Raw genomic sequence first — 25468 nt, forward strand, 5'->3', positions numbered from 1 at the left:
ATGTATTCTTTGCATATATCCACATATTCTTTATAGATTTTTTGCTCCAAATGGGAGGCGCATATTCCTCATTAATAAAATAAAGGGATGTTATTTGTAACACATGTGCTTGGCAATTCAATATTATAGGTGGTCAATTATTTTCAAATATAAGTTAAAAAGGCTAATTACCCTTAGCATATGTTAGTGGCATAGTGGGTACATTTACACATGCCTGTTAATGCACAGCAATAAACTCCACACCTTATCGCTTTGGGGCTTATTGCTGCCAGGAGCTCATTTGCACATGCCCCCAGGATCACAGCAACTCAAGTTGTGGCAGGGCAGGCCAGGCTGGCAGGAGGTCCCAGGAGTCAGCCTGCCAGCCCAGGGCTGCTCCCCCCCTAGGCTCACTGTGCTGGGCAAGGGGGGGGGGGAGGGGAGGGGATGGCTGAAGTACCCTCATGCCCCAGCCAGACCATCCAGCATCTAAACATGTGCTGCTGCAGTTTTAAAAACTAGTTTACTTCAGCCTTACAGGGATACACATGTAGATGCCAAGGTATTTACTATGCAGCTAATTAGTCAACTGCACAGTAAATGTCTTATTTGGACATGTCTATTATATTAAAAATTATTCACTTCAATAGGAAATGAGTTATAATCTCTTAATAATTTGTTTTGAAATTTGAATCTCTCTAAGATTTAGAAAAAAATACATTTTAATGGGAAACAAATTTATTGGGATGAGTGAAGCAACTGTATACCTGAATTGGATACTTCTGTCAACTCTTTACTAAAATATTCAGGTTTCTTAAAAGACATATAATTTTTTCCAGAGAATGTGTAATTTTATTGGGTACAGAACCTTTTGTTGGGCCCTACTTGAAACATTTACAGTTTTAGGGGCTTTACTTTAAAATCAGCATCTTACTGACTAGCCTCAGATTGTTCTGAATGTTTAAAAAGTCAAACTGCAAAGATCTCTTATTTTAATATCAGTTCTTTCATATTTTAACAACATGACTTCCCTCAGCTCCCCCAGATTCCTACTTAGGAAGTCTGAATATAATAGAATGTAAAGTGAAAAAGGAGAGGAAAGTATTAATAGCTTTTATTGAAAGCGCTCCCTCTGCTCAGGATCAGACCAAATCACCATATTCAAGGTCAGAAACTAATTCTATTCCATAGCGAGACTAGTGCAGACTATGCAGGGTTTTGCCTTCTAGTGGAAGGCATGGCCCTCTTCCTTGGATCTCTTGAATACATTTTAGCAACCCTCTGGGATATTGGTCAGTCACCATGTCCCCCTGCCTTATTTGCAGCAGGTTATGGTGTTACGCTTTATGGTTGTGCCAAGGGTGATTATATTTTGTTACTAACCGGTTGGGCAATAGGTTTGTACAGGACAGTTTAGATAGGGGTGACCCTGCCTTTGGCGGGAGGCTGAATTAGATGACACCTGAAGGTCCCTTCCAACCCTACTTTTCCGTGATTCTATGAAAAAGAAACTTATCATGAGAGGGAAGCAGTAAGCAGGCATTTGTCAAGTTAGAAATAAAATATCTGCAAGAAGATCTAAATAATTACAAGGGGATGAAATCTTAACCCTACTGAAATCCATAAACCATGGTTATCAAGTTCATCTAGCCCTGCAGACCAGATGAGGATTGTTGAGTCAGTCTGTGGCCACATCAGGACCACACATTGTAGCCAGCACATAGGGCCAGGCCAGAGTGGTAATGCATGCAGGCTCTGCCCTATGCCACGTGCAGAGTGAGTCCCAGAGCAGAACTAGAACATGCTGCACAGCTGGATGGGCCATGTGCAGGGTCAGTCCAAGACCCAGGGGAAAAATCATAGGTGGCTTGGTAGGATTAGATTTTTTAATCAGTAAACATTAATTAATAATGATTGCACCTTATACTCACAGACCAACAAAGAAACATTTGCAGTGTTAATAATCAAAATTTATATGAAGAGAACATAAGAAGAGGCTGCTGCCACAGTGCCCAGGGAGGCTCCTGCGGAATAGACTGGGCTGGGCGACGTGTGCATGGGCATGCTGACAGCACAACAATTTCCCTCATATCTGAGCTGGAGAAGGACCTACACCCCTAATTTCATGCAATCCTAAAACAAACAAACAAACAAACAAAACAAACTATAGACACTGAAATGAATGCTTAAAAAAAACAAAACCCAAAAAACAGTGTTATCCATCAAGATTATGAAAAAAAAAAACCCCAACAAAACAATTTTTTTTAACTTCTGTCAGGCCTAATCATAGGGCTCCACAGCTGGAACCAGCCTGTGACCATGTATTCGACACCCATGCCCTAAACAAATTCCCATCAACTTCAATGGGCTGAGGATTTTGCAAAGCCTGATATTTTAAAACAATGGAAGTACAGAGCTTCCTTCAGAAACAAGGTCAAATTTTGACCCCTACAGGAAGTCAAAGAGCTGAGAAAAAATATAATAATAATCTTGATGCAAAGTTACTTGCATCAAAGCCACGCTGACCTAGAGCAGCAATGCCAACAGACTGAACTTCAACCTCAGTGTGCTGAATTATGGAATTGGCCCATCATGAAATAACTCTGCGACAGGCAGGAGGATTAGGAGAGTTATGAATTTTACATGATAAAGCACGTAATATATGTACATGTATTGCAATTATCTCTATCCTTATATGCAAGGCATGTTGCGAATAACAAGCAAGAAAAAAAGTGTTAATAATTGCTACACTCAGGCTTTGATTTTTCTGTTTCAAACACATAGTATGTCCTAGCACTTCAAGCTATTTACTTGATGAAGCACCCTCTCAGACTGAAGCACTTAAAGAACATAAGGTCAAGCTTTGTTCTCCCATAGAAATATCCATGGGAGAAAAAACTGGGAAGGGGATCTAAACTTACTGAATAGTCAGGCAGCTAACTGAAGAGCCTTCATAAAATATCTATTAAGAAAAACTTTTTAAAAATTTGCTAAGGGAAAAGAGGGTCCACAGAAAAGGAAACTCCCAGTCTCAGGGAGGGTACCCTCTCTGCACTGTTCTTCAGTAAGAACAATGCCATTTCCCTGACACTAGTGCCTGTTTAACACCACTGTCTTGGAGGGATTCGGGGACTAATCATATTCACGTAACATGCTTGCAAGCGACATTAACATAAATCTATACCATTCTAACTGAGAACACTTTGGATTGTAGCACTGTTTGAAAGGCTCTGGTATAACAGAAAACATTGATGCTTGCTCTGAATCACATTTTGCAATCCACCCCACAGCCTTCATTACAGGATTCTAAGCTCTAGCTGCAGCTTTCACACTGGATAATTGCTTAAGTAGGTCTTCCAGCTGTATGTCCTGCAAGACATGCACACAGGCAGATGTAGGGTTTCAAAAAGGGAAGGCAGATGGTACAGTGCATCCTCACAGATAACAACATTTTTCTCCAAGGAAAAAGGAACTAGAAGCTTTACTAATATGCTAGGGGCTATATTAATAGGTTTAAGTTCAAAACAAGAACAAAGGTAACTATTGGAATGTACATTAAGTTTGCTGTCATACCAAAGTAGGCAAAAATAAAATCACATGTTGTTTCTTAGGTCCTGTCATTAGAATTAATTGTACATCTCTTTCACATTTATAAAACAAACTCTTGGGCATCTTGATAGGGCTTCCAATGCTTCTGTGAAAGTTATTTCCACACCTGAGCGAATGTTTTTAGTTAAGTTAAAAAGTCAGCAGCTGTGCTTAGGAGCTGCATTAATAAGAGCAGCTAACGGATTTCAGAATTGCAGAAGAAAGCTTGATTAGTGGAACATCAAGGCCTTTAAAACGTTTCTTAACCTGTGGGTTGCAAGAATATCTCAGAAGGGATGTGAACAAACTTTAAAAGGAGAAAAATGCAGGAAACTGTAGCTTTTCCCTTGCAGGCTGGAAGAGTTCAAGCCTGCAAGAGGCTGCTTGGAACATCCCCATGCTCCCCCCCACCCCACACATGAAGGGGCTGGGGCCAGGGTTGGGACTAGCCACTGATGTTTACAAATGGGTCACAGTACAAAAAAGGTTGAGAAAAACTGCTTTAAAAGAACAGAGGGTTGCTAATACCTGTGAAATAAAGAGTTCAGAAGGAATCAGGTAGATTAGAATATGTTGCGAAGTCAAATGACTGCCTCACTAATGTCTAAGAGTGGCTGCTACCACTGCCAAGTAGTTTGCCTTAAACTTTGGGTAGCCCGGGAATCAAAAAAATGGGTGCAACTGCACCACAGCACCCTCCCTGAAATGCATCTTATTCAGTTCTTCCACCTTTCCGACACATACCGTACAAAGAAATAAAGCTGAAGCTGTTGTTTCTGTCAGGGTGGATAATAAATTTAATTTAAACTGTATTTGTCAGAAATTACATTGCGTCTTTAAAAATCATATAACATACCCATCTGACACTGTGACAATCCAGAAGGCCTGACATTATTTAAACATAATAAATACAGTATAAAAAAAGTAAGTGATATGCTTGCTGCTGTGGTTTTACAGTCCAACCTTTGAACTAATGGAGGTCAGTGGCTAAGCCATGGTACCCGGAAGTACTTTGAAATGCTTTCAAGGATGCCGTGCAAATATTAGTACTGTTATGTATGCAAACATGATTCACAAAATAAATCCAGAGTTTTCAAACAGGAATCATTAGTGCTGAAACATTCTACCCTGTTGTGGTCTGAGTTCTTTGCAACTTTGCTCTATTAAATTCTCCTGTAATCAAAAAAGAGTTGAAAACTAAGAGGTGGCATTTTCCAAGAAGTGCCTCAAGTCTACTGAGGAATGCCTTGAATCTAGAAAGGTTGAAAACCACTGGTCTGAGCACTTAGAACCATATTTTACTGATGTACTAACCCAGCTTTGACAGAAGCAACCACTGTGAACAAGCATAAAGAATACTTCCTTTCTTTTGGCTTATTCAGCTACCATATTTACTTGAAACTAAGATGAAGTTCCCCTCACTCCCCCATCAGCATGGTGCGGGCAAAGAGTCCCTTGTTTTAGATTCACATACAAAGCAGGGAGAGCAGCTGCTCCGGCTCCAACTCTGGCCTTGAGCACAGGTTGGGGCCAGGGTCCAATCCACAGCAGCTTCTTGGTCTGCCCTCTGCAGCTTCTGCATCCCCCCCCACCCCACCCCACTTACTGTCAGACTCTGGCTCAGGCTGGATTCCCTCCTGGGCGTGCAGTACATGGAAAGTCTATCCCCTGACTGGCTGATCAGTGTCACCAACATTGCTGTAGGGTCAGCAGGGGCTGCCATAAGTGGATTAATGCACAGACTAGCTGGGCCTGGACCCAGGGGCCCCTACCTCAGTGCAGAGAAAACCGGGCAGCCAGACATGCTTGACATGGTCGGCCATGGCTGCCAGGTGCTGTTTGCCAGACCGAGCTGCAGCAGGACAAGGGCCCCTCCAGAGCTCGGTCTGTGCCACATGCACCTGGTGGGCAGCAGCTCCACATCCCTGGCAGACCTATGGGCAGGGGTGGCTACAGCTCCTGCCCTGGGTCTGGGGGGGCAGTGCATTCCAGTCCAGCTGCTGCTCCAACCAGGGACAGAGCCTGTGGCTGCAGGGGCAAGGTGTAGGTTATGGGGACCCTGAGCCATGGGGAGGGACCCCAGACCTCAATGAATCTTTATCCACCCCATTGGAACATGCTGCGCTTCAGGAGGAAACAGAGCCCAAGACGATTCTGACAATAAGAGAGTGGTGGGAGGGGAAGGTTCAGAGGCTGTGGTGAGCTAGGGGTGGGGAGAGCAGGGAGGCTGCAAAGGACAGAAGTGATGGAAGGCAGAGGACAAGACAACCCCCCCCCACCCCAGCCACTGCTTTCTCTGATGTAGGGAATATACTGGACTGTATTTCTTCTAGAAAATTACATAAACAAACAGTTTTCATTATATTTCACATTTATTAAATACTGTGATGTCATCAGACTGTAGCAATCTTTATAGTGTAAAGTTCACTCCAAACTAAGGTATTTTTTTAAAAAAAAGGCATGAATTCTAACCAATATTTAAAACACTTCACAGTATATCATTGACTTGATGCCTCCGTGACAATGTTGTAAGATACTGATATAGTGTTTTAAATAAAAGATAACTAGCTTTCAAATTTGTTCCATCTTTCTGTGTTTTGGCATTGCAGCGCTGCCAGGAGTGCTAAAAAGTAGTTCAATAGCCAAAAGGCTTCCATGTTATATTATATGATAAAAGTCTATTAAAGGCAAACAACTCATGCATACTGCAAAAGAACCTTTATGCAATAATTACCTTTTCATTAAGAATAACATGTGTGTGTATTGCTGCCAAATTGAGCTTTTAAAACTTTCCACAACCACACACTACTGTCCAAACTTTCATTGGTCAAAAAAATCCTGTATTTCTAAATGAAGAAGCATCATGGACTTTTTCTAGCTAGCCAACAATGTCATCAGTAAGCTGCTGACAGCCAGCACCAAGGCAAGCATAAGACTGGACAAATGAACAATGGCTTATGCATTCAGAGGCTAAGTAGACAAGAATCACAAAATGATGATGCACTCCCCACCTGTGTTCCAGCAGCTAGGGGTGCTTTTACAGAGCTGTGTATTGTGCTAGTTCACAAACTATAATTCTTTCCCACCTCATTTATCACTGACCTTTCAAATGCCAAGCTGATTGTCTACTGACCAATGGTAATTTAGGGGTGCAAGCTTCCATGTGACTATTGCTTTTCATTTTTTCATTTTGGTATTTCTGTGCTGCAAAGCTGGGGTGAATCTGGGACACAACTTCAGGAATCTGTCCTGAATCTAAATGATCCAGTACCACTGCTGATCACCCCAGGTTTACATCACAATATCATTTCCCCATGGTGTGGTCCAAAACTACAGCTCCATTTCATGCAGTAATTGTCCCTTGAAATGTCATAAATTAGGTCAGCCGACTAGCAGGATCTGGCAGTGGGCAGCTTCCTGGTCCAGGACAGCCACCTGCCAGGGCCCTACAACCACTCCCTTTTTTTTTTTTGGAAAGCAAACTTACATTACACACAATGCATATTATAATCTCCCTCTCAAATATCTGCTTCTTTCTAACATGCAAAATTGTAGTGCACTGGGGAGATATCCTGTGAGCATACCAACCTTGAAGTATTCCTATAACTATATATTTGAAGCCAGCTTTCCCTACATACTCATCCACAATCCCAGCACAAACAGGTTAGACTATGTAAAACATTCCCTATTATTAGCTCAGGTGTGTTTCCTGCTAATAATAATGACTTCGTAATAAGGGCCATGTTGTTAACAGCAACAGTGAAGGAAATCCCCCAGTGCAAACCCAGTGCTAGGTATGGGCTGGGCTGCCCCACCTACCTACCCGCTCTCCATGTCATTGGATGGTGCCCGCTGGGCCTGACCCGGGCACTGTATCAAGACCACAGGCCGAATCTGGCCCATGGACAGACTGGACACTGCCCATGTGGCCCACTGCAAATAAAAAGGAAAGCACCACTGTTGTATGACCTAGCAAATTACTGCATATTCCAATAAATATATACTTGTCTTTGCTTCAATCTTAAACTGAATAATACAGCCCTAGGCCCCTAGCATATTAGTAAAGCTTCTAATTTCTTGTTCATGGGTGAGAAATACATGTTGGGCTTTATTGAATGATTCTACATGGCATCTGCACCCCAGCATTTTCTGTACAGTAAGTGCTTGATCCAGGAGCCCCTAAGTCAATGACACAAGCTCCCATTTACTTCAGCAATGCAACATCAAGTCCCTGAAGTAGAGTATCCAATATTAATAGCTTTTGTTAAGAGCTGAGCACTTCCCATAAAGCACTTCCTTACTGTTAACTATAATGTGTTCCCTAATAAGAGAGCTCTGGAAAAAAAGGGCTGCTATCAGAGCTTTGCTGCTTGTTTCCCCATTGTCCTGGCAATTACATAGAGATGGTTTTTAGCCAAACAAGAATGATAGGACTTAAATAAAAAAAGGCATTTACTAACTGCTATATAAACAGTGACCACAAAATTCCCTGCAGAGTTTTTATGTCTTACCCCTGTTTTTAAAGTTGAGAGCACGGGCCATGTCTGGCAACAGCCAAGGTAAGGGTCACATGTTTTTTTAAACACTTGGGAACAAGAGAAAGATCTGAATGATGGTAGGCTGCAGAAGTTTTGACCTATCACTCAAGTTAGGCAGAAAATTAGAATTTACTCTCCTATAATTTGAAGCTAAGGACAGACAGTAATATATAACGCTGCAACCATAAATATATGATTATATCAGTAGATAGATAGATAGCAGCATTAGAAGGATAATGCTTTATGTATGAACTACTTCTGAACAAAATTATGCATCACCTCAGTGGCTGTTCTCCAACCCCCAAAACATATGGATCTACAATGGCTATTGAAGAGACCAGAGGTAAAAATTTTATTGTAGACTAATGCAGCATTGTGTATTCCTCACACAGCATCAAGAGAGTGGTCAATCTTGAATCTTTTGTGAAAATGCAGCAATGGAAAGCAACTGACATTGTTCCACAGCTGTTTGGCAATGCAAGCCACATGTCATAGGAAGTCCAAAAGGTGAGATTTTTTCTGTAGTCAAAATATATATATTTTTTTACATTTAATTTCCCATGAAATCCATATTTCTACAAGCCCCACTCCAGAGGTCAAGGTTCAGTTGTACAATTCAATATTATTTGAACAGAACAACATGCATTTTATGTAATATGTTAAACAAAACTGTAAACAAACACGATTCTCTCTCAAATCGGTGACTAAGAACAAAGCTGAATATAGACTTCAAGAGAGAAACTGTAACTTTATAATTTAACATTTGCATTAAGGTAGAGCCTCCAGCCTCAGGGCACCAGTGCTCTAGAAGCTGTACAAAATAGCTGTAAAAGACTTGTGTCTGCCATCTAAACAATGGGTAAGTGAAAATGTTATTTCCATTTTATCATATAAGCAGCTAAAAATGCATAGATTGTGTCTGAACATTTAAAAGCCAGTAACCAAACACAGGTCTTCTAGGTCACAAACCCATGCCTTAATTGTGTTTTTGGCCACCTGCTGGGACTATTTGCCACGCTCATTTCATCAATGTGCAGGCTGAGATCCTGGTTAAGCACCAGGAAACTGTGATGAAGACAGCTGGCCTAGTAACATTGTTTTCCCAGTATGTTACATCAGCGATTCTCAACCAGGGTGTTAGAGCCTTCTGGGTGCCACAACATCCTTCAAAGGGTGCTGTGGGGTGTCACCCAATGTTAGTACTGCTGGATGTGTAAAACAAATAGGAAGCAAATAGGCATCATTAGCATTGAAACATGGCTGACCTGTTTTGGTTTTCCTGATTCTTTGCAACAGAAAAACATGCCCTGTTGTTTTTCTCTATTCCAAAAAGCAAATGAAAACTAAGACCTGGCATTTCCCAAGGGGTGCCTCGAGTCAAAAAAGGTTGAAAACCACTAGATTACAAGGAAGCCATTCTGTTGAAGATTTTGTGGATGGATGGATAAGAGGCCAAGGAGCTTCTTTCTCTGCATTGCATTCCCCCCTTCAGTAGTAGTGGATATTGAACAGAATCTCTGGACACCTAGTCACCCAACCAAAAACTACACACTGGGAAGTGGTGGTTTAAATCTGTGCTTTATAGAAGAACTAGATTTTGTTTGTTCTGCATCTAGATTCTTATAAAATATTCAATTCCACTTGTAGTTTTGCCAGATGAAATTTAAATTCACTGTCTAGACATGACAGTTCAGGATTCCTAGATAGAGATGGGTTCATTAGCAGCAAACTTTTGACATACCCTGTTGTTCTGTTCAAAACAAGTTCATTAGCAGAGGAGTCTAGACTGACAGTCAATGAACCATGTATAAAAGAGGAATCCACAACACCATTCACAACTAGACCTCTGCACCAGTTTCTGTAATTATGGGCTTAGTTTAGCTGTAGTATCCCAATTCATAGAGGAAAAAGAGAAACATACATATTTAGTAACTCTACGAAAAACATTAATTATAGAGAAGGTGCTCAAGTTACAAATGCTCCTGGAGCACCTAAAAATAGCCTTTTGAAAGCCTTACAGTTTGCAGCTCCCACTACTCCAGTAACAGCTCATTTTATCAAACCAAGATACAAAGAGAGAAACAAATTGCAACAATAATACTGTTTTAAGTTTTGCAAATGTTTACTAAGTGCAATACTAGGTGACTGGAAATGCCATTCAGGTGCATTCTAAGACAGGGGCTTCAAATTTAAATGCTCTCCTCTTCAAGTTATTTCCATTTCACGTAATGTATCGATATCTATGTCTCATAACATTCTGAAACTTTGTTTGGCTCCAAGCTGCCAAGGGATCCCTGAAGTTCAATTACCTACGCTGTTTAGCTAGTTTTCAACCATTATACCTTGTCTGTAATACCTCACATAGACTACTATTTCTGACATACAGTATATCTTTACTAACATTAAGGAAAAGTAATGTACGCTGCTGCTTGCAGGGACCACCCTCACCATGTAAGGTTCCCCATGCAGTAGCCTAACTGGGGGGAAAGGAAGGAGGGGGAGTACATCAACCCTGGGGACTGACTTACAGAGGGCACCAGAATGGCTCCCTCCCTCCAGTAGTCTTTGCCATGGTAAACACAGCCTTTGGCTGTCTGGCATAGTGGGAGGCACAGCCCTGCTCCCATGGGTGGAAGCAAAGTGGCTACAGCCCAATCCCATATGACTACTGCAGCAGCTGTAGCAGTAGTAGCTGCTGCACAAGTTAGGACAGGTGTAGGCAAGACCCTGCTCCTCTTCCCCTTTCCTCCCCTCTCTCCAGTGGCCAGCATAATTGCTATGCCTCTGATCCCAGGAACTGTAGCAGCCAGGACAACAGTCCAGAGCCAGATTGCCAGTCTGTTGCAGTCAGAGGTGCACTGATACATCGGCTGGCTATCAGATCAGCACCAATAAAAGGAGAAATGACATTAATTGGTTACCAGCCTGTTTTGGTCATTGTAGCTAATAATTACAGCCATGTGCCACAAATTCCAGTGTGACCTGGTGCCAAAACGGGCTATACACTTTCGGCTATTCACATTTTTTAAAAGGATGTTGGAGAAAAAATTAAATCAGAGATAGGATAGAAAAGCACCGCAAAAAAAGTATTCAAAAGGGAGAAAATGCCCCACGGTGAGAAATTAAAAGAACTCAATCTGTTTAGTTTAATCAAAATGTAGATCAAGGAGTAACTTGATAAGAGTATGCATAACTGGGTACTAAAAGGCTCTTTAATCTAGGAGAGAAAAAAGACGTAACAAAAACAATGGCTTAAAACAATCCAGAAAAATATTGATTGGAAATATGAAGTACACAAATTTAATAGCAGGGGCTATTAACCATGGAACAAGGGTCATGCTGAACTCTTTATTTCTTGATGTCGTAAAAAAAAAAAAAAAAAAAAATCAAGACTAGATGCCTTTCTGGAAGGTACAACCTGGCTCAAGCCCAAGTGACTGGGCTCAGAACAACTGGGTAAGGAGGAAGGGCCTGCAATGTAACTGAGCAGACTAGATGTGAAGGCCTCTTGTTGCTTTAAACTGAACAACTTATAAAAAGCCTTCTGAAAGCCATAAACTCTAGATATTCTGTCTGATGTTCTGTTAGCTGAACATCAAACAGATGCTCAGCTAATAAGACAAAGTCTAGTCACTTTTGGATTTTCCTGCTTTCCTTAAGCAGGAAAATCCAAAGAAAACAAGACTTTGTTCAGGCAAAATGCAATAAAAATACTTGCATGTACAACTCCTGAAGGCAGAGCACACATGAGACTATCAAGATCATGTACAATCAGCTCGTGTAAGAAATCTTGGTTTTGCCAAGGCAAAAATTTACGACAAGCCAGAACATGTAAAACACTGGATAATTCCTCAGAATGGGAGAATAAAAGACAAGTGAAAAGGGTTAGGTGCTCTGGAGATGAGCAGCAGAGTAAGGGGCTGTGAATGAACTCAGGGTGTGGAAGGTTCTACAGGCAGAAGTCAGTTGCCATGAACGATCACTGAATTTTCTGGTTCTAAGAGTGCTGGGGATTCACGCCGAAGTGCTGCATCGGTCAGTATCTCATGCTGAACTTTAACCTAACTTGCATGCGGAGAAGGATGTCTACTGTGAAGGAGTCACTACTCATTGGAGCAAGATAGACAGGAAGTTTCCCTGAGGGAGACCTAGATTCATATCAACTATTGCATCTTTTTTCATTTCCTTGGTTAAGCTATTAATTGTTCTGATTACAGTGAGTAAATGCTGGACCACTGTGCAAGACGGATATTCGGAAAATGAGTAAATCTCCATTTTGCATGTACAACTTGTATTCAGTCCTTCATGGCCAAGCTTGAAACCACTATTTTCAGGTAAATTATTCTTAATACAAGTCTGCCTCAGAATCAATACGTTCCTCCCTTCTGACTTGTTTCTAAAGGAAGACCATACAGCAAGTAAGACTCTTTATGTCACGGTGCTGGCAGAACAGAGAATTATGCCCCTCTCTAGCTGTTCATATAGGAGAGAAGAGTTTCCTAGTGCTGCCAGCTGATAAAGTCAGTCCAAAATCCCAAGTGGTAGTCGCATGTATTTTGTTGTTAAAGGTCCTGTATACCCAGATTCCAGATCTTGGATTGCAAGGTCTAACAACATAGGAAAGAGTGAGAAATTCAACAGCAAGGGCCTGGCTGCCAGCCCAAAGAGTTTCACATTTGCTCATTTCTCCAAGATAAATATGGTCAGCAGAAGGGCAGTGGTGCTAAGAGAATCAGGGGAGAGACCCAGCCATGCAGAATCCCCACAGCCTTTGGAGCTTGGAAGGTTTAAGTGGTCCTGGTGAAGGCAGAAAGACCCTAACCCTGAATGCTTCAGAGTCCAAACAGCTTTTTTCTCCTTCTTTGGGACCTCAGGCAGGCAGCAGATAGCAGGAGTGCACAAGAAGGCTGAGTGACAGCAAATAAACAGTGAGTAACTACAAAAAAAGAGGAAGAACCATGAAACGACTCAGGAACAAAGAGAGGAAGTTTGAGACAGCACCAGAGGGAAACACAGGAGGGCAACTCAGTTGCTACAGACAAAATGGGGTACAGGGTTAAGGAAAAAAGGACAATATTGACAGAGAAGAGGAAAAAAAAACCAGAAGAAAGAAAACCAAGAGGAGGTCACAACAGATGTGTTTTTTATTATATTCCTACCTGTTAGCTTGGATGCTTTAATTAGATGCAAAATAATTGGATTAATTCAAGGATACAAGATCAAATTTTTAATTAAACATTTTATTTTCCTAGAGCACAACCATAACCAGTCATACCCGTATTCAGCACTTCAAATATTTGCTCTCCCCCATCCTTTATTATACAGTCTCCATTTCAGCCTTTATCCTTGAAACACTTACATCTGTATAATCTTTTTTTAGTAGGGGAATACACCAATGAGTTCAACTGAACTTTGAGCATACAACACATGTGCGCAAATGCCTGAGGAATGAGCTACAAAGTAGTGCTCTCATGCTTGGGATACTATAAATGATGATAAATGATCAAACTGGTGAAATATCTAAGGTGAAGAAACACACAGAAAGAGAAAGCAAAGTTTCTGACACACACACAAGAACACACAAGCAACAGATAGCATACCTATGCAGTGGATAGGTGAGGGATTTGGGGAGGAGAAAAAAAAAAAAAGCGTGGACAAAAAGTAGTTATTAAAATAAACTTTGACATTGGGTCAACTGTCTCTGGTCTCTCTCAAGATTTGGAGGCAAAACTGAACTAGAGTTAGAAACCACCCACAGGTTTTTCTTAAACTATAATAAAGAGAAGAGATTCTAGCAGTTGTTATGGTTACACAGAATGGAGAGTAAAACAGGAATAAACACTGGATTTCTATGCAGTGCAAAAGGATCCAGTATTTCTTTCAGACAAGATCTGCCAAATAATACTCTAGATTGGCAAAAATTAAAACAACCACAGTGTAGGCTGTTCTAGAGTTCTGCATACTGAGACCATGCTAATGCAATCCTTTTCTACAAGAGATACCTAAAAAACTTTGCATGCTTTTCAAGGACCAGCTAGGAACTGCAAAGCAGTTTATAATCCTTCACCCACCTGCTGATTTTCAATTTAGCTCTGGTAAACTAAGACTTCTCTAAGCTCATAGAGAGTAAACCGACTTAGTTCTATAGTAGTCTTATTTTTGGAGTACAGAATGCATTGGCTCTAGGGCTGCACATTGTGAAAACAGATTCCTTAGATGCATCAGAAAAATTGAGGTTACACTTCTGTAATCTCCAAAAGTTGAGGATCTATTTGAAGTACTAACACAGTGACAGCATCTTCAGCACAGTCAATTATTTTATCATGACTATTTATCAGAAGAGCTGTTTTATTACAGTATAATCACCGATATCTGGGATTGTGATTACACAGCTTCCCAGTGAATGACAGTCCAAATCCTGTAGGCTCCAGATGAGTTAAATGTTACCTTCCTAATCTTGAATTGTGATCAAAATATTAAGATAAGTATTTAAAATAAGTATGTGGGTGCCATATTACAAAGACTGATGTTGTTTGACTAGGATTAGAGCAAAATGCATATAATACTTTCACATCCACAATAAAATTGCAACTCTTAGGGCACAGAACTTGTATGTGTATATTGTGGGGCATGAGGGAAGCACCCAGTTTTCACAGCTGTGCTGATGTTGGAATTTTCTGCACTACTAGCCTCTATTCCTACACAACCAGCGATGGCAACTAGAAGCAGAGCTACCCAAAGAACATAAATCCTTCCGTTGAGGAGCATTATGTTTTTAAAAACACTGGTCTCTAATCAGGATAAAAAGTCAAGCATGAGTATTTCTTGTCCTCATGGAAAGAAATGTGAATATATATATATATTTCTAGAGAACTGAAATGAGATTTTTTGGCCTGCCAGTTGCCTGCCTAGAGTTCAGGCTCATTTAACCTACCTCACAGCCCAGTTGCTTGTGTGCTTCTCCAAGAGCCAGGCTAGGAAAGAAAGCTGGGGCGGGGTAAAGAGCTTGGGCTCCCAGCCCCCTGAACCCACTGGAAGGCTTTTCTCAGTGTCCTGGCAAGTGGGCTGCAGGGGAGATAGAGTCCCCCCATCCTGGTTCCACTTTCCAGCTGCATGCCTTGAAGGCTTTTGTCAATTTTGCTTTCTCCCTGCAGACAGCCTTCCAAGCAGGTGACTGACATTTCAACTCTCCTACCAGAAATACTGAATTTTTGGAAAGGAGCCTGAAATTTCTTTGGATAACATTGACTCAAAGCAACTTGGAAAGAGTTTACCTGGCCTTTAGCATATAGTTCATCTGTCTGCCTGCAAAACTTGAGAAATGACCTCTCACAAAGAATGAGATTTACATGGAGTTACTCCCATAATAAACAACAAATGTAAGTGTCAAAATCTGGCCTCAATTAAGCAGCACATAGCAAAGCCACGACTTCCAAAAGTTAAGCCAAATCATGTCCAGGTATGTAAAGGGTTCTATTTAATGAACCAGTCATCCATCTCTATTTCATTTAGGAGTTGGAGAGGGAGAGGGAGGTGGAGTGATGTCTTATAGTATGCAGCTGAAGAAATTTTTTTAATTAATTACACACAATATGCATGAATTTAAAATATGCAAGTAACTGCATGAGTCTATGCATTATACCTTTTATGAAATCAAATAGTGTATTTTATGTAGCCAGATAGCATAATGCCTATTCACCATGTGGAAGATACGAAATGGGCTTAAGCAGCATTTAGCAGTTCACAGATCCTGTACTAATATTATCTGTCAGGGTGCATTTCATGTATAATCCTCAGTGAACAGAGAAACCCATTAAATGACAAGCCCATATATATAGTACCAATAAGGTTAGTATCTACAGCACTTCGAGATCCCCAGGTAAAGGTTATTATTGTCATGCGAATGATCATTACTCGTGTGTGCTCACTGCCTGGCTGCTGTTCTCATACACCATGTTGTTTCAAAAAGCAGAATGATACTTTTTTTGTTCCACATGTCCATACCTAGATCTTAATTATCTCTAGATTTAGTTCCTAAAATTGAGGGTATTAGCAGCTTCCTAAACTGAGCTCTCTGCTTGCTTGGTTTAAGTATACTGCATGATATGTAAACTCTAACTACTCAGATGTTTCCATAATGCATGCTTTGAAAAGGTGACTTAGATATATTCAAACTGCACTGCAGAGATTATATTTTTCTTCCACATGCAGAAAGAAGTTCAGTTTGGCTGGGCCTTCCTATCAGCTCACACAAACAGGGCTGCAAAGCCAGGTCTGTTTGCAGGAATTCCCCCCAGTCTATTGAATCCCTACTGTGGCTCTATCAGGGAATCAAGAGGTAAGAAAAAGTGACTGAGGGATTAACCTCTCTTTGCATTTCATTCCTTCTCCACCCCTTTCTTACCTTCCCAGGTGGATCTCTCCATGAGAAATCCTTCTAACCTCATTCAAATTATTGCAGGTGGCAACTCCTCCTACAAATTGCCCACTTGAGGAAACCAGCATTCAGAAGCAGCTACCAATTACAGGTAGTGAGTGACCACATGGGAATGTTGCTCCTCAGCTAGCTCTGTTACCATGGGAAACAGAGTGAAGGCCTTGATACTGTGCTCAGAAACCCTGGGCCTCTGCAGGTTACAAATAACTGTAGGTAAAAAGAATCCACCAGGCAGAGGAAAACAAATCAAAGCAGAATTGTTTGCCCGCATTCAGAAGGCTTCCCTAGACAGGCTTTTTCTTCCTGTCCTCCCTGTCTTTTGAAGACGTGTACAAGTGTAAAACATCCACGAAGGCTCAGGATCCCTACTGACTTCGTGCTGATGAGTTTAACAATTTTCCGTCATCCCAAGAAGGGATGCTCCTCCCCTGGCAATCTCTTGTGCTACAAATACCTTGGTCTCCATGTTCCCTAGTTCTACTTGGGAACATGGGTGAGGATCCTAGAAGTGAAACTGGCCCCTTGCAGCCATTGATGTGAATCAAACCCACAGTGTCCCTCAGGCCCCTGTTTAAACAATACCTAAAATCAATGAAGAATGGATATTCAAAGCAAGGGAAGGGTGAAAATGGTTTTCTTGCCATTTGTCTACCTAAGAACTGTTATTTGGTAACAAAGAGACAAAAAACTGCAACTGCTGTGGTAAATTAAATAAATGTGCTATTAATTTAACTTCATTTGCTAAGTGGGACTATTGATACTAATGAGGAAAGGGATGGATGGCCTCATGTTTTAAAACACTGGACAAGGACTTTCAGTTCATCTCCTGACTCAGCTACACACTATGCAAGTACAAGTCATTTCATACCCAACCCCCCCACCCCCATTTGTTAATATCTCTGCAAATCCCTTGCCTAATGAAAACCTATCACCACCTTTAATGACAGTCTCTGCAGAGAAATGGTTAAGGACTGAATGAGCTATGGATGGGGAACTCATCTCCCTCTGGAGAAGGGGGCTAATATAGTTAAGTCTGCCCCATGCTAAATCCATTTCATGAAGTGATCAGAGGTCCACGTTCAGGTCAATCAAACCCTTTTGCAGTGCATCAGGGTTTTTTTTTTATGGGGGGGGGGGATTGGCAAAAATGAATTAAGATAATGTTTTATCCTTCAAAGAGCAAAACAGCATAACCTGTAAGAGTCGTGGGACAGTACAATGGTTAATAAACGGGAGTTGATCCAGACAAATATTGTGCAGTAGCTTCCACTGAAGCAGCCAGTGGTAGTTGCTCATGCAAAGCTCTTCTCACATACAGGCACTGAAGGCATTGTATCTCTGAGCAATGCAAAGTAATGCACACTGAAGAACTAATTGAGTTATAATGGCATTCATTTATTTTCAGCCCCCAAGCCTTTTCAACTAGATGTCTTGGCAGCAGCCAGTATTTACTATTTACAATACGATGGGGCATTAAGTGTTCGCTAAGTAAGTACGGAGGTCATTAGGGGAAGGAAAAAAAAACAGTTTGGAAAGAAAGAACAAAGTACACAGAAAGAGGAAGGCTATTTGCACCTCAGTGATCATGAAAAACGAGTCCTTTCTTGCCTTGTAAAACAGTTTAATATTAACCACATTACCTTTTCTCAGGAAGCAGCAGCTTTGGTAAGATAAATAAATAAATAAAACTTATTGTAATGGCAAGTAGGAAAAAAAATCTATAACAGTGACTTCTGTCCAACTCTTCCACCCCCACCATTCCCCAAAGTAACACAGCAGCTGTCGTGCTCAAAAACTAAGATCAGAATAAGTCTTGCTGTTTTGCTCTTCAACAGACCCTGCTTTTTATGCAGTATGATTTTATTTTCTGACAAAACAAGGGCTTCTTCAAGAGAAGGCTCTCTCATTTGGCATGGCCGCTGTGGTCATTTGATGCACAGATGGTGTATTAGGAGTTGTGCATGTTGGGACTGATCAGAATCTGGACCACATAACAACAGTCTTGCTCTCCTAACAAATGGGAGGGTGACATTGCAGACATACATTCCCTTTCCTCAAGGGACTGGTTAAGTAACCTGAAACTGGACTTATAATTGTTGCTCCCAGTTAGCCGTACGAAAGAAGATTTGCCATGAAAGATTTCAACATGGGGGGGGGGGCTCTAGTGCCAGGGCTGGCAGTGCACCTGTCAGCAGTGCCCCCCTCCCCGGCATTTAATTACAGGCGGTAATTTCTGACGTTTACTGAGCTTTGATCATCTGGTCTGTCCAACGCTGGGGCAGCTTCGTGCCTACGCCACAATCGCAGTGTAGCAGCTTCTCCCCCTGCTCACACCGCCTCCAGGTTGCTCGTTTTAGCCGACCAGGTGAAGTTTCCCCCCCGCTCCGCAGCTTACCTTGCGGGACAAGCCTCTTCGCCCTCTTTAGCCTGATTCCCCGCCGCCGCATTGGTGCCGCTAGGGTGGTAAGCCGTTAAAACAACTCTCTGGGAACCAGACAGCCAGCTCATGGTGCAAGCGGTAGCATAATTTCTGAAGATACTAATGAAGTTCCTGCCTCGCCTGGAAACTCAGCTCATTAGTATCAACCAACTCCTACTCTGAAGATCAGGGTTGGAAACAAAGAGGGAGGGAAGCAGGGGAGGAGTTTATTTATGTGAAATGCTTCCTGTATCTCCGATGAGACTCCGAGGCATGAGCTTTTCATGTAGTGTTTGACTATTTCCACGTTCAATTGCTTAAGCAGCTGAGTCAGATGCATCTAGCTACTCGGTACAAACAAGTTTATTCATAGACAGTGCTCGTTTCCAGGAAAAAAAGGTCGTTTTGTTTTTTTTTCTCCTAGCTCCTGCTTCCAGCCGATTATCCTCGTTGGTTTTGTGCAGCAGGAGTTACGGATTTCCTTTCTCTTCTTGGTGACCAAGATCAGAATTTTCTGAAGATACCCGGCTGAATTCAACTCGGAGCAGAGCACAGAAACAACACTGGAGAGCTGCTATATGCTCACATATATGCTAGCATATGCTCAGTAATGACTGCCCAGCTCTCCAGGCTACAGCAAATTCTGTTTTTGTGTGTTGGAGACTTTGACAAACTTACACACCAAGCTTTTTCCACCAGAAGTGAAAGTGTGTATACAATGAGGATGCAAACACAATTATGATAGGGACTGGGCAGACTGGCAAATTAAAAAATCCCTGCCTATAATCTCAACCCCTAATCATGCAAACAATAACACATTTCATTGTTACCATTGTATACACACTTTCACTTCTGGTGGAAAAAGCTTGGTGTGTAAGTTTGTCAAAGTCTCCAACACACAAAAACAGAATTTGCTGTAGCCTGGAGAGCTGGGCAGTCATTACTGAGCATATGCTACTGCTATGAAGAGTCCTAGTCACTTTATTGAAATAAATAAAGTTACTCATATGCTTAACTGATTGCAGGATCAGGGCCTACTTCGTGACTAGATTCAGCTGAGTAGTATAACAAATGCAGTATGAAGAGAGAAGAGTGAGAATGCAGCATCCCAAAGGCTCCGAATCACTTAAAATGCTTCTATGAAATGTACAACTACTAGAAAGTAATGACAGCAGTGTTCGAACTAAACTTTAATTTTAAAAGCATGAATGGAACATTACACTCAAGAATCAAAAGACACATTCAATTGATAGATCCCAGTCCTGTCTGCAAAATTTGCTTGTTATTCCAGGTATCACCTAATAAGACTATAGATGGAAGAGATAAGAAGAAAGACATATTTTTCCATTTTTCTTCTATTTCTTTTGTGCACAGCCCATCTCTCTGACTCATTGTAGACAATTTCTCCTGTTACTTCTTTACCTGTTTCATCCACAAGATATTTTGGTTTTGTTTGTTTTTTTTAAATAAGAAAAATATTATTGTAAGACTACAGTAACTAGAAGAGAGAAATAAGGGCAGGTTCTCTGTCCCCACTACAATCAGTAAGCCAAGGTGGTGCTCTGAATCGCAGAGTGCCAGTAGCCCCAATGTCCTTGGCCAGCCTCCTGTCCTCAGTCTCCCAGTATCAAGAGCCGGGAGGTGAGGTGAACTGGTAATGTGGCCCTACTATGTCCATGAGTTCAAGCAGTCACACATATCAGCTTTTTAGTTGCTTTGTGCTGAACACACCAGAGCAAGAGTCAGCTGTGAGACCATGGTCTAAGGGAGACAGTTCAAGGTTATGTTTTGCACAGCACCCATAATGTATCCCTTTTTGCTTATGTATTCAGTGTTTAGGATTCATATATGCCTTACATTTACAGAATGTTATGTTGCATCTGAATTATGGTTGCTGTGCACCGTTAACGAATTACTTGGATTCTGCATTATCATACCTTTTGAATCACCTTGTTTCTTAAAAAAATCAAAAGTTCTTCCAATGAAATGAATGTTTCTGTGTGTAGATATAATACAGTGCACAATGTAAATATCAAACAAGTGCAGTGTAATGTGAGCTATTTGCCAGAATGCAAATACATAAACATCTGACCCTTCTTTTAAATCAAGGAGCACACATTAAAATAAGCCTACTATAAATGGCAAAGGGTAGTCCCTTTATTTTTCTGCCTGCTCAATCTTCAGAATGGAGCAGTCACCAAGGGACACCCCAACAATTTTGACCTACAGCCACTTTAAAATGATTCTTAGCTAGTATCCTAATGCCTTGCCCTTATGTGTGAACACTGGGAGAGTCACCAAGCAAGATCAACCTGTCCTTCAAAGCTAGTTCTGAACACATATGCTATATATAGCCATTGATTTGGCAGAGTTAACTAGTGATATCCTTGACCTCACTAAAGCGGATAAGAGTTTTGCCAGTGAATACAGTGGAGTCAGATCTTAAACCAATGGATCCCTGGTTAGAGGGGAGGCAGTTACAGAATACCCAGCTGGATGTGCCATCAATGTTGGAGGAGGAGGAGAAACCCCATGGAATTGGGAGAGGTCTCTGATTACAGGAATCTTAACCGAGTTTTGCTAGGCCAAAAATTGCAGAGGTTCCTTTAATCTAGTTAAACCAGCCAGGGCCACCTTCTGCCTTGGCTGTAGGTGCCATCTTTTCAGATAACACACCCCAATAGATACTAAGCACTTTTTTTTTTTTTTTTTTGAAAAATGCATTAAGGAAAACAACCCCCCCCCCAAAAAAACAGCTTTTCAGAGAACTGAGTGGCAGCAACAGGTACAGGAACCAAGCCTGCTGCCAGCCCCACTTGCCAGATGGGGGCCTCATCAGGCACAGCCAAAAGCACTGGGGTCCAGGGCCATGTGCCGGATTGTTCCTGCACACCAGGTCCAGGACCACATTGTCACGGGTGGGGCCTAGGAGTGGCCGTAATCTCCTGAGCGCCCCCTGCCGTGCCAAGTAGGCGATCCAGCATCCTCTACTCGCCCATCACGTCTTTGATGTTATAAGGTTCAATATGGGAGGCTGCTTCTTATCACCCTGGACACCGCGCTGGTACCATCCCCCCCGTTGCGAGTGGGGTGACCCAATACCCCACTGCCTTATGGGCAGTGCGTGCCTCCTACCTCCCCTTTAGCATGGCCCAAGCCTCGCAGCTCTTCCTGGATGTTATTAGGTCCTTACCCTTCGGTGCCCTGCCCAGCGCCCCGGGCCTGTCACGCAACAGGTGCCCCTCTCTGGCGCCCCTGGGCTTGTCACACAACAGGCGCCCCCCTCTGCCCTTAGCCCTATTGGGCTTACTGGTGATGCTTCGATCACTGGGCCCAGCAACCTAAGGCTTGCCTAGCCCCTCTGGGTTCCTGTCTATAATAAATAACTAATTAGGCTCAGGCGACCTAAGCCTTACTTGGCCTCTCTAGCCCTTCTGGGTCCTTGTCAACTGTTAGGTCTCCACTTAGGCTCAGGCAACCAGAGCCTTACCTGGCCTTTCTGACCCTTCTGGGTCCCCACCACTGTGGAGCCCCTCTGAGGTCCTTTTAGTCCACACCCCTGCTAGGGCTTCTAACGATCATAAGTGCCCTGCCTACTCCTGGGGCCTCTCTTAGTACCCTTGTCTACTCCTGGAGCTTCTCTCAGTGCCCACTCCTGCTCCGAGGCTTCCCTCGGTGCACTCACCCTCTCTTGGGGCCTCTCTTTAGTGCACTTGCCCGCTCCTGGAGCTCCTCTCGGTGCACCCTCTCGCTCCTGGCGCTTCTCTGGGTACACCCGCCCCCCAGGGTTGGAGTTCACACCCCCCAACACTGCACCACGTCAGTGCGAACTGCTATGCCAATCTGGCACCTTGCCCTGTACCCCACAGGGCACCAGAAACCCCCAGATTACTAGGGAGCTCCCATGAGGCCTCCTCACACCCCTACAGCCTCACCCAGTCCTCCGGTGTAACACTAACAAACACAACCATGAGCCAAACGGCTATAACCCAAACAACAAGAAGCCTCCTGGCTTATAACATAAGGTCTACTCTCACTTGGCTCACTAGCCATGACCTCCCAACCCAGGTTCTCTCCACCCTCACCATGCCGTAGCCACTGAGGGGTGGTCAAACTGCAATCATCAACTCTGTCTGCTCAGCTCTCCCACCAAGTTCCCACTCCTGCAGCTGCCAGAAGGAAACTGCTCCCTAGGGTCCTCCCGGGCTGTTTATAAAGGCCTGGCCCTACCCCCTTCCGGTCACATGGCCCACCCAGTTGCCACAGCAATCAGCACCTGAGCTGCCCCTGGAGATGGGCAGCTCCCCTTCTCCACTTCTAGGAACAGGGCACCTAGGTGCTCCTGTGACACACATGCCAACCCAATCCTGCATGCCAGGTTTAAGGCCAGTATATGGGGTCCAATCCTGTGCACCAGCCTGATGCCACGTGCCAGGCCTGGGGCCAAGTGCCAGGTCCCAGCCATCATGCTGGTTCCATCTGTGAATCAACCTTGTGTATCAGCCCAATGTAGCATATGAGGGTGATATCATCCGGGTGGAGGGCTCCACACAGGTTTGGAAATTTGGCAATGGGAAGAACAGCAATAGCATTAATTGCCACTGCTCCCCTGATAAAGTTTCCAGATTCACAAGGAGTCATTTCTCCTATATAATGCACATCCTGGTTTTCACAAGCTAATTTTGAGGGGGAAGGGGGAAAAAAGAGATGTGTTATATATGAGAAAATACAGTATGTGCAGCATGTGCCAGGCCCCAGGGGCTGCTATGATGCCCCTTGGTGGCCACATAGCTCCTGCTGTACTTCCACTCTAGGGTACTCTCCTTCTTCCTGTACCTGCCACAACTTTGCTGGAATTATTAAAATGTGAAAAGGGTCCTAGAACAAACCCTAGTCCATCTGACCACCAGCAGATCCCTCTCCTATCTTGCTGGTAATCCTGCACTTACTGTAGAAGTGCCCTCCTGGCCCATCTATGCTTTCAGGCTCCCTGTTATCTTATATACTTCTTGTGGCCTCTGACCTTCCTTGTAGCCACCCCTATGCCTCACAGATGTTGCTGTTAAAGTCACTCCCCCTTGTTGGGGCTTCAATCTTCATGGCTTCTTCCGCTTTCCTCTTGCTGGGCCCTCTAGCCAAGGCCCACTGTACCGGACCTGACTTCTAGCTTTTGTCTTCCCCATTTTGGCTCTGGGCCCTGGTGTTTGCTTCTCTTGGGCATGCTTGCCCTGCCTCCACCATGCTCAGAAGCTACTGGGACCTCTTTCACCCTGACATTCCCAACTCAGTCCACTGGTTTAAACTATAACAAAGAAATAGGATCTCTGGCTATACCACAAACTCCATACTGAGTCTAAACATAAACATCAATTCCCTGGCTGGACCACAAAACTTCCCCCCTACCCTGAGCCATATTCCCCTGCAAGTCAGCAGCATCCTATTTGCATTCCTCCAGGGCAGCCCAGGTATCTGCCAGAGACACCCCCTACATCTTGCAGGACTAGACTACCCCTCTTGGCTTAGGCCCTGGGTTTATATACTCCCTAAGCCCTGTCTCCTTTCAGTCAAGTGACTTCCACAGCCACCCACAGGAGTTTTCATTCTAGGCTTAATGAACAGCCTGCCTTTCCTCCTGCAGCTAACCCCTGCTCAGCTGCCTGGGCTCCCTCTGCTGCAGTTTCCCACTTTAACAGGACCTCTAAGCTCTGTGTTTCAGTATGCATGCATGCAGCTTTCCTTCATCCTTCTACTGCTGCTTGCACAAGGGCTGGGGAACTGGCTGAAATAGGAAGGGGGACTGAGGGTGGGTGGAGTTGTTGGTTAAAAATTGACTCCCTTCCCCAAATCTAAAACAAAATGTGTGTTGAAGAGGGATTTGCATTCGTTTGTTTTGGTAATAAAATCAGAATTAAACTTTTAATAAAAAAACTGAAATCATTTCTGGAATGATTGTTTCAGTAATACAATAAATAGGAGAAAAAAGTGTGGGGGAAGAAGAGAACCATTTTGAGTCATTTCCTCCCCAACCCCCCATTCTTCCACTAGCTCTGCTAAGGGAGAACTGCATTGCCAACCCTCAGAGGAGAACAAAGGTCCTCTGGGAGTGCCCAGTGCCTCAAAAGAGATAGGGGCAAGTGAAAGCAGGGCCATGACTCTACCTTACAAACAGCCTGGACAAGTTATCTGCATACATGCAAACACACACACCCCTAAAAAATGGTGTGATGCCATTGGGTGTATTGTAACTGTGAAAATACTCCATACTGCTCTCCATGGCATTGTGCAGCAATGAGATAATCTGAATGATACAAAGTGGTGCCTGATTACACACACCCACCCTCTGTCCCTCAGCTGACTTCATAAGAGTTGTGGAGTTTTCTAGGAAACCATGAACTATAGTCTTATTAATGTATGTCACTGCATGAACCATATCTTATCTTTGACCACTGCTCTCTTTTGGTGAAAGAGACACGTGAAAGTTTACTGACAATGAAGCTTTGAAAAATA

At 42.9% G+C, this 25468-nt stretch overlaps 1 protein-coding gene across 2 annotated transcripts in view; it reads right to left on the minus strand.

Annotated features, from left to right (window-relative positions):
* The window catches only part of ARHGAP18 (Rho GTPase activating protein 18), a 109646-nt gene extending 90489 nt beyond the window's left edge, over positions 1-19157 (minus strand). For both annotated transcript variants that reach the window (XM_019538021.1, XM_019538020.1), the window contains exon 1: positions 18938-19157. In XM_019538021.1, the coding sequence (XP_019393566.1) occupies positions 18938-19050 (113 nt within the window). In that variant the 5' untranslated portion in view covers positions 19051-19157. The remainder of the gene's footprint in view (positions 1-18937) is intronic.
* Positions 19158-25468: the final 6311 nt, after the last annotated feature.

This window comes from Crocodylus porosus, unplaced genomic scaffold (assembly GCF_001723895.1).
Source record: "Crocodylus porosus isolate Cpor-Errol unplaced genomic scaffold, CroPor_comp1, whole genome shotgun sequence".
NCBI lineage: Eukaryota > Metazoa > Chordata > Crocodylia > Crocodylidae > Crocodylus > Crocodylus porosus.